This window comes from Schistocerca americana, chromosome 3, assembly GCF_021461395.2.
Source record: "Schistocerca americana isolate TAMUIC-IGC-003095 chromosome 3, iqSchAmer2.1, whole genome shotgun sequence".
Taxonomy (NCBI): domain Eukaryota; kingdom Metazoa; phylum Arthropoda; class Insecta; order Orthoptera; family Acrididae; genus Schistocerca; species Schistocerca americana.
In genome coordinates this window covers 865,169,886-865,183,495 of record NC_060121.1, presented here as the reverse complement: position 1 = coordinate 865,183,495, position 13,610 = coordinate 865,169,886, and the positions used below count along the sequence as shown (strand labels likewise).

The 13,610-nt window shown below is 45.0% G+C and overlaps 1 protein-coding gene across 1 annotated transcript in view; it reads right to left on the bottom strand.

Moving 5' to 3' along the window:
- LOC124607195 (pyruvate dehydrogenase E1 component subunit alpha, mitochondrial-like) overlaps window positions 1-13,610 on the bottom strand; it is a 141,837-nt gene that overhangs the window by 82,462 nt on the left and 45,765 nt on the right. The window contains exon 2 of the mRNA XM_047139418.1: window positions 4,348-4,410. Coding sequence (XP_046995374.1) covers window positions 4,348-4,410 — 63 coding nt within the window. The remainder of the gene's footprint in view (window positions 1-4,347; window positions 4,411-13,610) is intronic.

Here is a 13,610-nt window from a genome sequence, read left to right as displayed (position 1 = left end):
TATTTAACACAACATGTTTCGGAACGTCGAGGGCTATTCGCAAAACAAGTCCCCATCTGTCGCAAAATGGAAACCACTGTGAAAATAAAAAAAAGTTTTATTTGCAAGAGTTAGCACATCTTCCAGCCACTTCTCTACATAGTCACCACTTCGACTTGGACATCTGTCGTAGCGTTGTACCAACTTTACAATACCTTCGTCATAGAAGGCAACCGCCTGTGCTTTCCGCGAATTCTCTACGCTAATCTAAAGCTCGTTGTCTGTGACAAAACGTTGTCTTCATAGCCAGCGGTTCATGTGAGCAGAGATGAAACTCAGCGGCAGCCAATTACGGGCTGTATTGTGGGTGATCAAACACTTCCCTTAGCAAAGGTTGCAGGAGCATCTTGATTGCCTTTGCAGACTGCGGCCGAGAATTGTCTTGAAGAAGGAACCGTGTGGCAATTATGTTATGTGGGCTGCACGACATCAAGCGAAATCTCTCACCAGGCCCTCATACTTGGCAGGCGACACGGTTTTCTAAGCCCCTCTACGTGCTCACTGTGCGTTCAGAACTGAAAAGAGCGGCGTGACGCGATCGACGGGCAGACTAAACACTCTGCCCAACACGTACACTATGTGATCAAAAGTATCCGGACACCCCCAGAACATACGTTTTTCATATTAGGTGCATTGTGCTGCCACCTACTGCCAGGTACTCAATTTCAGCCACATCAGTAGTCATTAGACATTAGTCATTAGAGAGAAGAATAGGGCGCTCCGCGGAACTCACAGACTTCGAATATGGTCAGGTGATTGGGTGCCACATGTGTCATACGTCTGTATGCGAGATTTCCACACTCCTAAACATCCCTTGGTCCACCGTTTCCGATGTGATAGTGAAGTGGAAACGTGAAGGGACACGTACAGCACAAAAGCGTACAGGCCGACCTCGTCTTTTGACTGACAGTGACCGCCGACAGTCGAAGAGGTTGAAACGTCCCCTTTGAACAATTTATACATGACTGTCCTTAACCTGACACACAATATTTTTTAGCGCAACGCAATCTGACTTTCAAAAATCCCTACAAAAGAATGGCCCTGACTAACATTAAACTATACCTTTCAGAAATCACTTACCTCACAAAAATCTTCATTACTCGAACTACTGCAATACAGCGAGCACCACTACTGCCAGCTAAATAAAAGATTCAAACTACGGAAGGCACTAACTACTGATAGGGATAGTTAGCAAATGAAAGATATTAATAGAGAACAAACAATGTATTTACCTTAATAGTCATAATATATATATGTAGCAGTTCATGACAAATTACAAAACTCCGCCATCTCTCTCCCCACATCCACCACTGCTGGCGGCTCACCTCCAACTGCGCAACGCTACGCGCTGTTCACAGCCACCTGCCTAACACTACAATGGCGAGTATTACAACAATGCAAAGCAGCCACAGACTGCACACAGCACAGCCAGTGATTTTCATACAGAGGTGGCGTTACCAATAAAAAAACCTAAACAGCCTACTTACAAGGTTCGTCAAGTGTAATAGGCAGACATATATGCAGACCATCACACAGGAATTCCAGACTGCATCAGGATCCACTGCAAGTTCTATGACATTTAGGCAGGAAGTGAGAAAACTTGGATTTCCTGGTCGAGCGGCTGCTCATAAGCCACACATCACGCCGGTAAATGCCGAACGACCCCTCGCTTGGTATAAAGAGCGTAAACGTTGGACGATTGAACAGTGGAAAAACGTTGTGTGGAGTGACGAATCACGGTACACAATGTGGCGATCCGATGGCAGGGTGTGGGTATGCCGAATGCCCGGGGTACGTCATCACCCAGAGTGCGCATGCCAACGGTAAAATTCGGAGGCTGTGGTGTTATGGTTTGGTCGTGTTTTTCGTGAAGGGGGCTTGCAACACAACACAGGTCTACATTGATGTTTTAAGCAACTTCTTGCATTCCACTGTTGAAGAGCAATTCGGAGAAGGCGATGGCACCAAACACGATCGAGCACCTGTTCATAATGCACGGCCTGCGGCGGTTACACGACAATAACATCCCTGTAATGGACGGGCCTGTACAGAGTCCTGACCTGAATCCTATGAAACACTTTTGGGATGTTTTGGAACGCCAACTTCGTGCCAGGCCTCACCGACCGATATCGATAACTCTTCTCAGTGCAGCACTCCGGGAAGAATGGGCTGCCATTCCCCAAGAAACCTTCCAGCACCTGATTGAACGTATGCCTGCGAGAGTGGAAGCTGTCATCAAGGCTAACAGTGGGCCAACACCATATTAAATTCCAGCATTGCCGATGGAGGCCGTCAGGAACTTGTACGTCATTTTCAACCAGGTGTCCGGATACCTTTGATCACATAGTGCATGTGCAAAGCTTCATCGGATTTTCATAGCAGTTTTATTTCGTGACCAATTGGAACTCACTTCCCGGATAGCCCTCGTATACTATCACATTATCAAGCTATATAAAACAAATAAACACAAACCATTACTTCGTATTTCTACACACACTAACACACATACACTGACATAAAAAAAGAAACGCAACGCCAAGGAGTCGTGCGACATAAACGAAAGTTGGTAGGCGTGTTCCTACTTCTGAAACATGACGGCTATTCAAATTTCGCGGCAGTCGCATAAGAGCGCCGCTAGTAGCGCCATTGTGAGGTTAGGATTTGATGTGAGTTGACACACAATTGTTCAAACTGTAGCATCGTTGGGGCTTACGAGATATACGGAGCAAGATAGGTCACATTTGGTAGCCGAGGGTAGTTATCTTCAGTTAATGAATTGAGCTTTATGATAGTGTAGTGCACAAGGAAAAGTCTTGTATGTTTAACAATGCTTGTTTGGTACTTGCTTCTTATTTTTTCTGTGCCTAATGGTAGATGAAGTTTACTGTAGGTGATACTAGTTCACAGGCAGTGTAGATAGGTTTACTGTCTGTTGTAATGCGAAATAATGATTTGAGTTTGTTTCTTTTATATAACTTGATAATGAGAGAATGTAGCCCCGAAATATAATGTGTTAAACAAATCACACATCTTAGACAAGTGGTGCGTAGTAATTTTAGTACTGTTTCGCATGCAGTTGTACGATGGCTTCCCAAGAGATAGCAACGAAATGCTTTCGAAAAGTCATGATTATCATAACAGATGTACATCACTCTATTACAAACAACCACTTTCGATCAGACGACAAGCCGTTCCTCAGGTAGATATATACAGTAAAGAAGACCATAATTAGGCCTAGCGTTCAAATACAAATATAACCATCATATATCTATACGACATACGTCATATCAACTATACGTACAAAACATCAGTTACTGGACGTGTTTCAGAGCAATACAACTGCATCTACACCTGTGATCGTCAAATCGTCGATCCAGAGCTCCTAGTAGCTCGTGGGAACAGTTTTGGTAGATCGTGGTAACGCTCAGGTTGGCCCCATTGAGCTCAGACCGCGCTCACAATTGCTTGTTTCTCCCGCTCACCCAGTACCTACTCCGCCAACATTAAAAAACTTGTTGATGACATAAAAGAATGCCATCCTTCTCACTGAAGGTAATGTATGATAAAAAACTGTTCTTACATTTGTAATTTGTTATTAACTACGCTTCAATTACTTTCTTATGTGCAATTCGAATTCAGTTTATTTTTTCATATACTGGTTACTAAAAATTCATTTCATATTTGTTAGAAATGTAAGAACATAGACGTAAACAATTGCAAGATTTTTAAAAGTTATTATTTCTGTCCTAGTATCTTTTGATAGCTAATATTAGAATTTAAAACCGGTATGGTAGCTCAGAAGTTTCGTAAGTTTGGCGACTACTGATCCAGACCAATGCTAAAGAACCCCTGTATCAAACCCACAGACTGCAAGAAAACATCCAACCCACATGTAAGGTAACATGTTAATGGGGGCAAGCGTAGAGTCTGACCGAAGTGGCATACGCCCTTCTGTCACAAAAACTGTGTCAAAGATTGTAGAACTCATTCAGAGGCAGTTCTGTACAGATAAATTACTAGACATACAAAGCGTATCTTTCGCACTAGCAAAAGACTCTGAATTATTAATGGATGTTTAACATATAATGATCTATCATCATACCAGTTAAAATTAATGTATCTATACAAATTACAAATATGAGACACATAAGTAAAGTAGCCATTTTGTCCCGTGAGCGATCCTCTGATGCAGTTCGATTTCGAAAATAGGCGTAGCACATGAAATTAAATGATTTCTAGACGACATGCTCCAGCATTGGAAAAGTTCTAAAAGTAGTAAGTTCGTTATTTGTTGTGTGTGGAACGTACCTTCGTGTCAAATGTCGCCTCCGTTGCGTAGCCATTGCTGCTCACAGATAATACCTGCGGTCTCTGGAAAGAGAATAAGACATAAATATTACTCTGCACCACGACTAAAACAAAGCTATGTTATATTGTCAAATCCTACGGCAAAGTTCACAGTTTATGGTAGTTGGTGGACGTTGAGACCAGCGTTTCCCTCGGTTATGTAAATCGTCAAAGTTACCAGCTACCGATCCTTGAACTCAGTAGCGCCACTACACTCAAACACTGTCCCTCACACTGATCTGTTCCTTATCCATATCTTCAAATCAGAATTTGGCCCACATCTCACTTCCCATCGTTAATATCCTTCACAGATTCTCAACATTAAAGCGAAGCAGCAGACGTCTCAGGACCATTAGGAACCCCTCATCACTTCCCCCCTTCCTGGAAATTTTTCAAGCATCACTACGTCTACGACCCCTCTGTCATCATGGTGTGTACTACTTGCTTCAATACAACTAACCAAATTTTATGCAAAATCGTCATTTAATCGCTATTAATTTTTTGTTAAATTCTTCAATAAATTGACAGATCTTAAAGTCAGGCAAAGCATTACTTATAGCGAAAGTCAAAGAAATTAGAGCTCATATAGACGTTTATCGACGGTCAGTCTCCTTAAAGGCCACTCTCAAATAGAACAGGGGAGAGAGGAAAAGATTGAGGTAACAGAGGTACCGCCTCCTGCCCTAGGTAAGGTGCTTGGATTGCGAGGTATAGATACAGATCTTATTGTAATTTCATTGATGATGATCGTTCTACGTCAGTACAAAGAGTGGTTGAAGATTCTACTGATCCATCTGACTATGGATCTGATATAACAGAAATGGACAGAAAAGGAAGAGTGACTGCATAGGATGTCCAGTGGCCACTACGTTCGTTTCTGGCGCATTTTTTAAGTCTGCTAATGGAAATGCTGCACTTTGTGCATGAAAGTGTGCAACCAGTACTTGAAGCATCGAGATCGCAGCGCTGTCTTCCTTCACCGGAATCATTGTTTGAGGTGTTTGTTCAGCTCTCTCCTGTGGCTGTTAGTCGCAAGGGTATAGGTGCACTTAAATGACCTTGAAAAGTGCAAGTGCTAGTGTAGGTTAGCTACATGCCAGGTTCAAATGCATGGCATCATCAACATCACAGTGGTAAGAAATTTGAAAATCCAAGATGGCAATGGCAGGAAATTTAAAAAATGCAACAATGATCTGGCGGGTAATTTTTTTTTTAAAAAATAGCATTATTTAAAATGAAACAGCTAATCACAGTGCAGTATTTTACCGAGAGGGACAATAAAACGAAACAGCTAATCAATTTGTAGCCTATCATGTTCAAAATTATCCAAATGATCTTTCAAAAATCATGTAAGTGCACACACATACACACAAATGCACACGCACAAACACACACACACACACACACACACATATATATATATATATATATATATATATATATATATATATATATATATATATATATATGCGCACACGCTCACTCACACGAAAGGTGTTATTCCAGTGTTGGAGAGCTGCTGCAATACTGATAAGAGTTAAGAAGGGGAGCATGAAGATGGGCTGAGGTGGGACTGAAATTGTATTCGCATGGGAGACATTCTAGGATAACCCCATGCACCTATGCTACACTCCTGGAAATGGAAAAAAGAACACATTGACACCGGTGTGTCAGACCCACCATACTTGCTCCGGATTCTGCGAGAGGGCTGTACAAGCAATGATCACACGCACGGCACAGTGGACACACCAGGAACCGCGGTGTTGGCCGTCGAATGGCGCTAGCTGCGCAGCATTTGTGCACCGCCGCCGTCAGTGTCAGCCAGTTTGCCGTGGCATACGGAGCTCCATCGCAGTCTTTAACACTGGTAGCATGCCGCGACAGCGTGGACGTGAACCGTATGTGCAGTTGACGGACTTTGAGCGAGAGCGTATAGTGGGCATGCGGGAGGCCGGGTGGACGTACCGCCGAATTGCTCAACACGTGGGGCGTGAGGTCTCCACAGTACATCGATGTTGTCACCAGTGGTCGGCGGAAGGCGCACATGCCCGTCGACCTGGGACCGGACCGCAGCGACGCACGGATGCACGCCAAGACCGTAGGATCCTACGCAGTGCCGTAGGGGACCGCACCGCCACTTCCCAGCAAATTAGGGACACTGTTGCTCCTGGGGTATCGGCGAGGACCATTCGCAACCGTCTCCATGAAGCTGGGCTACGGTCCCGCACACCGTTAGGCCGTCTTCCGCTCACGCCCCAACATCGTGCAGCCCGCCTCCGGTGGTGTCGCGACAGGCGTGAATGGAGGGACGAATGGAGACGTGTCGTCTTCAGCGATGAGAGTCGCTTCTGCCTTGGTGCCAATGATGGTCGTATGCGTGTTTGGCGCCGTGCAGGTGAGCGCCACAATCAGGACTGCATACGACCGAGGCACACAGGGCCAACACCCGGCATCATGGTGTGGGGAGCGATCTCCTACACTGGCCGTACACCACTGGTGATCGTCGAGGGGACACTGAATAGTGCACGGTACATCCAAACCGTCATCGAACCCATCGTTCTACCATTCTTAGACCGGCAAGAGAACTTGCTGTTCCAACAGGACAATGCACGTCCGCATGTATCCCGTGCCACCCAACGTGCTCTAGAAGGTGTAAGTCAACTACCCTGGCCAGCAAGATCTCCGGATCTGTCCCCCATTGAGCATGTTTGGGACTGGATGAAGCGTCGTCTCACGCGGTCTGCACGTCCAGCACGAACGCTGGTCCAACTGAGGCGCCAGGTGGAAATGGCATGGCAAGCCGTTCCACAGGACTACATCCAGCATCTCTACGATCGTCTCCATGGGAGAATAGCAGCCTGCATTGCTGCGAAAGGTGGATATACACTGTACTAGTGCCGACATTGTGCATGCTCTGTTGCCTGTGTCTATGTGCCTGTGGTTCTGTCAGTGTGATCATGTGATGTATCTGACCCCAGGAATGTGTCAATAAAGTTTCCCCTTCCTGGGAGAATGAATTCACGGTGTTCTTATTTCAATTTCCAGGAGTGTATTTGCAGTGCCAGGACCGTGTAGTGGTTAGTGCATCTGCCTCGTGAACAGAAGACACGGGTTCGAATCTCGGCCTTAGTACAAATTTTAATTAATTATTTCAGCCTGTGTTCATTATCACAAGTTCAGGTTACTTATTGTAATATGTACTAGTAGGTATAATTACAGGTCACTGATTGCAAACAAAAATTCTGCTTTTGTTCCAAACTACAGTTGCTATCAAAACTTAATTGTTGTATACGATTTTTTTTAAAGATACACTTGGCTCACAGAGTAGCAGTACTGATAAGATTTACAGTTTAAGGACCACTTGTCGACAACTAAAGTTCGATAACTGTACCACAATTTGCAAGCACAATGGACCATTAAGTTAAATATTTCCACATCTAAATTGTGTGTATTACTTATGAAATTACTTGCAACTCACTTACTAACACGACTGATGCAACATATGGCATAATATGCATGTCTTGATGAGAAGAGTTTGACTTTGTACCAAATTTAAAGAAAAAATCTTATTCCCACATCTAGATTCAGAAATCGGTCCTAGTTCCACTAGAACGGATACCAAAGTCAGGTAAAAATTATAACGACCCGTCGTACTGGGACATTTAAGTTCATGTTGCAGCACAAAATGTTTATTGTCTTCTGCTTATAATGCTAACTCGAACAGTCTCACAGTGGGAACTACATGACACATGGATGGAACATCATACTGGACAATAGTAATACACAATCATATAGGTAGGAAACGAGGGCTGTTGTGCTTTCAACTAACCACCTTCAAAGTAACCCAAACATTATAGTGCCTCTGTACTAGGCTATTAACTGTATCTTGCAGTGCAAACGTTTATCATCTTCTTATTTAACGTCCGCCTCGAGCAGATGCATCGAACAAAAGCGAACAAACAAAGTCCGCCTCCGTAGCGTAGTGGTAGCGTTTCCGCATGCCACGCAGGGGACTGCGTGTTGTGTGTCCTTCATCATTTTCATCATCATTGACCCGCAAGTCGCAAGCCGGCACGATAGCTCAGCGTGTTCGGTCAGAGAGCCCGTTGGCCACTGTAATAAAAAAAACTGAGTGGAAGGATCAACAAACGAACTGGAACGGATGTCATGTGACATCCGCAACGATCAGACACAACGAAAATGCAAAAAAAAAAAAAAAAAAAAAGGAAAAAAGTCGGTAGAGCACTTGTCAGCGAAAGGCAAAGGTCCCGAGTTCGAGTCTCGGTCCGACACACAGTTTAAATCTGCCAGGAAGTTTCAGTGTTGAAGATAGTTTCTTTGTTTCTGTTATTAGCAATTTCACCTTTTACTGGAAAGGCATGCTAAGTTTGTAAATGTCTCGGTACAGTGCACTAGAATATGGTTGCACAAGCGGTACCATCTAGCGAGAGTTTCACGAATGGTTAGAGAACATAAAAGCACAACACATTATTTGTTACCTTTAGTTGCTAAAAATTTCCTTCCTTGCTGACAGCTTTAGTGGAATAAAGTACGTTATTAGCAAGCTTTCTGTGAGTGTACTGTGCTTCAGTTCTTGTGAGTTTTTATCTTCTTGAGAATAACTGTAGCATAAGCACGAACTCGGTGCGCTCACGCCCGATCTAAACACAGTCGGAAACAAAAGCGTGCAAATCCAGGCAAAGGACTCTATTGCAGATAATTTCAATAGGGCAATGTACAGTAACGTATTTAGCCATTGACAACAGATTTCTGGCCCTTGAGCCCAACAAATCTTGCTAAAAATGACACGTCTAGGATAAATCCATAATGTGGTGTATCACTTAAACTTCATATTTTCGTAATACGCAAGTATAAGTACCAGAAACCAACAAATACGACATGTTAGCTACGCATATAGTTAAATCGAAAGGGGGGCTTCTCAGTTTACTTCTGTCAGCCAATCACTACACAGGACGCATGACGTCACGAAATATCAATGTTTCGTCCCACAAACTCATAAGCGCTACGGAGTGAACCGTAATTATGCAAAACGTTAAACACGTTCTGAACTGAAAACACGAAAAACATTAAGTACGCAGTGAAGCTAATACACAACGCATTAAAATTCTCTCTAAAACGCCAAAAGGCATCATTTTCAGTACAGTTTGTGGTGATAAACTGTCGAAGAATTAGTGGCGGCTCTAAAATGTGATTACCTACAGTTCTTATCTTGGAGTCATCTTTTGTTGTCGTTTCGTAGGTGATTATGTAAAGGAAAGGAGATGCAGTCAGTGAACTTTCTAGAGAGCCCTGGCACCATACTGCTATTAGGTAAATGTCACAGTCTTTCCCAGAGTAGAAACCACGAGCCGAGCCTGCACCTGAGTACAAACTCTGATGAAAAGTATCCGAAAACCAATTAGTGGACGTTAGTGTCCACCGTTCGCCTTTATGGCAGCTTGAACTGTGCTGGGGACACTTTTAATGATATGTCTGAGTGTCTGTGGACGAATAGTAGCCCATTGTTCCTCAAGAACAGAAACCAGAGAGGATAGTGATGTTAGTTGCTGGAGCCTGAAGCCGTTCTAACTCATTGCAAAGGTGTTTCATTGGGTGAGTTCGGGACTATGGGCAGGCCAGTCCACTTCAGGAATGTTATTCTCCATACATCATTATCCTACAGCTGTTGCTGTAGGATAGAGTGCGTGCTAGCCAGGAAAGTTTCTGCACATCTTACAGAACATATGGACTTTCCCGGGCGGTGTGTGTGGGAGCATTGTCGTGTTGGAACAACACATCACCTTCCTGTTGCAACAATGGCAAAATAACGGTTCTGACAACATTCTGTACATACCAAGTGCTGGTTAGCGTCCTCTCCAAAACACTAATGGTGAAAGTTGTATCTCATCGAACGCGAGACAAGAGGGGCCTGGATGGGGCCAGTGTTCTTTTTTTTATGTGGTTTTAGGGCGCACAACTACAATGGTCATTAGCGCTCAGACTAAGTTGGGAATGCACTGCGAGGCACAAGGTTAAAACAGCAGCTAAAAGGGACAACACTATAAAAGACATATTAACAGGCAAGGGATTAAAAGAAAACAGCATAATCAAATGTCCTTAGACAGGTTTGTCAAGTGGAAAAAACGAAGAACGCGAGCAGCTGCTCCTGGGTCATCCGCTAAAATGGCATCCAGAGTACATGGCAGGCCAAGATCAACGCGCAGTGTATTAAAATTCGGGCAGGACGTTAAAATGTGGCGTACCGTCAGCAATTGCCCACATGGGCAGAACGGCGCCGGCGCAGCCGTCAGCAGATGGCGATGGCTGAACCGGCAGTGTCCAATCCGTAACCGGGCCAAAACGACCTCCTCCCGCCGAGAAGGGCGTGAAGAGGTCGTCCAAGCCGTGGGAAGAGGTTTCAAGGCCCGAAGCTTGTTGTCCGTAAGTGTAGCCCAATCGGGATGCCACAGCGATAAAATGCGCTGACAAATGACACCGCTAAAATCAGATGAAGGCACACAACAAGAAGCTGTCCGAGGCTGGAGGACCGCAGCCTTGGTGGCGGCATCTGCAGCTTCGTTCCCAGGGATACCGACATGGCCAGGAACCCACATAAAGCTAACCGGAGAACCGTCGTCCGCCAGCTGCTGAAGAGAGCGTTGGATCCGGTGCATGAAAGGGTGAACGGGGCCAGTGCGTCTCGGACGAATGCACTCTACGTCACAGTGCTCAACAGGTCTACATCGTGCATGCAAACGACTATCACTTGATCTCAGACAGAATCTGCTTTCATCGCTGAAGACCACGTGGCGCCATTCCATCTTCCAAGTAATCCCCTGAAGACACCACTCGAGTCTTGCACGTTAAAGCAGTGGCGCCGGCCGGCGTGGCCGTGCGGTTCTAGGCGCTTCAGTTTGGAACCACGTGACCGCTACGGTCGCAGGTTCGAATCCTGCCTCGGGCATGAATGTGTGTGGTGTCCTTAGGTTAGTCAGGTTTAAGTAGTTTTAAGTCTTAGGGGACTGATGACCACAGATGTTAAGTGTCATAGTGCTCAGAGCCATTTGAACAATTTTTTGAAAGCAGTGGCGTGAGTGCAAGATCGGCTACGGGTGTGCGTGCCAGTACTGCCACTGCAGGTAACCAGCTTGCAACAGTTCGTGTTGACACGTCTGAGCTATCTGCCAATGTTGTCCTTACAGTACAACGATCCTGGCGAGCGTCTGTGCTGCGTGGACGTCCATTACCTCATGTACAAATGTGAGAATGTTCATGTGACCACAGATATTAGCATCGTCGCGCAACTGACGCAGCCCGCCACACTTGTGTGCCAGTTCTCCGAAAGGATATCTCGTCCCTCGGAAGGCCACAATTTTACCACTTTCAGACTCACTCAGTTGGCTGCAGGAAGCTTGAGTGCGTCTCTGTGGCGTGGTTTCCAGCTTTCTTGTCACGTTTGCACAACACTGAGAGCCTTCTGGCTGTGCGCTTTCGCTATTAACAGGTAGACACACAACTATAGACCTATATCTCTAACGTCGATCACTTGTGGAATTTTGGAACACGTATTATGTTCGAGTATAACGACTTTTCTGGAGACTAGAAATCTACTCTGTAGGAATCAGCATGGGTTTCGAAAATGACGATCGTGTGAAACCCAGCTCGCGCTATTCGTCCACGAGACTCAGAGGGCCATAGACACGGGTTCACAGGTAGATGCCGTGTTTCTTGACTTCCGCAATGCGTTCGATACAGTTCCCCACAGTCGTTTAATGAACAAAGTAAGAGCATATGGACTATCAGACCAATTGTGTGATTGGATTACAGAGTTCCTAGATAACAGAACGCAGCATGTCATTCTCAATGGAGAGAAGTCTTCCGAAGTAAGAGTGATTTCAGGTGTGCCGCAGGGGAGTGTCATAGGACCGTTGCTATTCACAGTATACATAAATGACCTTGTGGATGACATCGGAAGTTCACTGAGGCTTTTTGAGGATGATGCTGTAGTATATCGAGAGGTTGTAACAATGAAAAATTGTACTGAAATGCAGGAGGATCTGCAACGAATTGACGCATGGTGGAATGGCAATTGAATCTCAATGAGAGACAAGCGTAATGTGCTGCGAACACATAGAAAGAAAGATCCTTTATCATTTAGCTACAATATAGCAGGGCAGCAACTGGGAGCAGTTAATTCCATAAATTACCTGGGAGTAGGCATTATGAGTGATTTAAAATGGACTGATCATATAAAGTTGATCGTCAGTAAAGTAGATGCCAGACTGAGATTGATTGGAAGAATCCTAAGGAAATGCAATCCGAAAACAAAGGAAGTAGGTTACTGTACGCTTGTTCGCCTACTGCTTGAATATTGCTCACCAGTGTGGGATCCGTACCAAATAGGGTTGATAGAGGAGATAGAGAAGATCCAATGGAGAGCAGCGCGCTTCGTTACAGGATCATTTAGTAATCGCGCAAGCGTTACGGAGATGATAGATGAACTCCAGTGGAAGACTCTGCAGGAGAGACGCTCAGTAGCTCGGTACGGGCTTTTGTAGAAATTTCGAGAACATACCTTCACCGAGGAGTCAAGCAGTATATTGCTCCCTTCTACGTATATCTCGAGAAGAGACCATGAGGATAAAATCAGAGAGATTAGAGCCCACACACAGACTTACCGACAATCCTTCTTTCCACGAACAATACGAGACTGGAATAGAAGGGAGAACCGATAGAGGTACTCAAGGTACCCTCCGCCACACACCGTCAGGTGGCTTGCGGAGTATGGATGTAGATGTAGATGGCGCTCTGGTAGCCATGCCACTACGCTATCTGTTGACGGATGACGTTGAAACTACGAGGGTAATCCCAAAAGTAAGGTCTGCTATTTTTTTTTTTTTTTTTGTAAGTACAGAACTCTGTTTGTGTGGCAGTTGGTCACACGGTTATGAAGAGTGCTTCACGCGCTGTGTGTAAACACGCGCACGCCGCGCTGAGGCGCTGTCTTGGCTTGGCAGTCGTTGAGAATGGAGCTCTCGTTGGATGTTACCACCAAGTGCGAATTGCCCGCAGTTATTCGGTTTTTGAACGGAAAGGGCACAGCGCCGATTGAAATCCATCGCCAATTGACGGAAGTGTGTGGTGAGTCGTGCATGGATATAAAAAATGTTTGTAAGTGGTGTAGAGAGTTTGCAGCTGGTCGGACCGGAATTTACGACGAACAA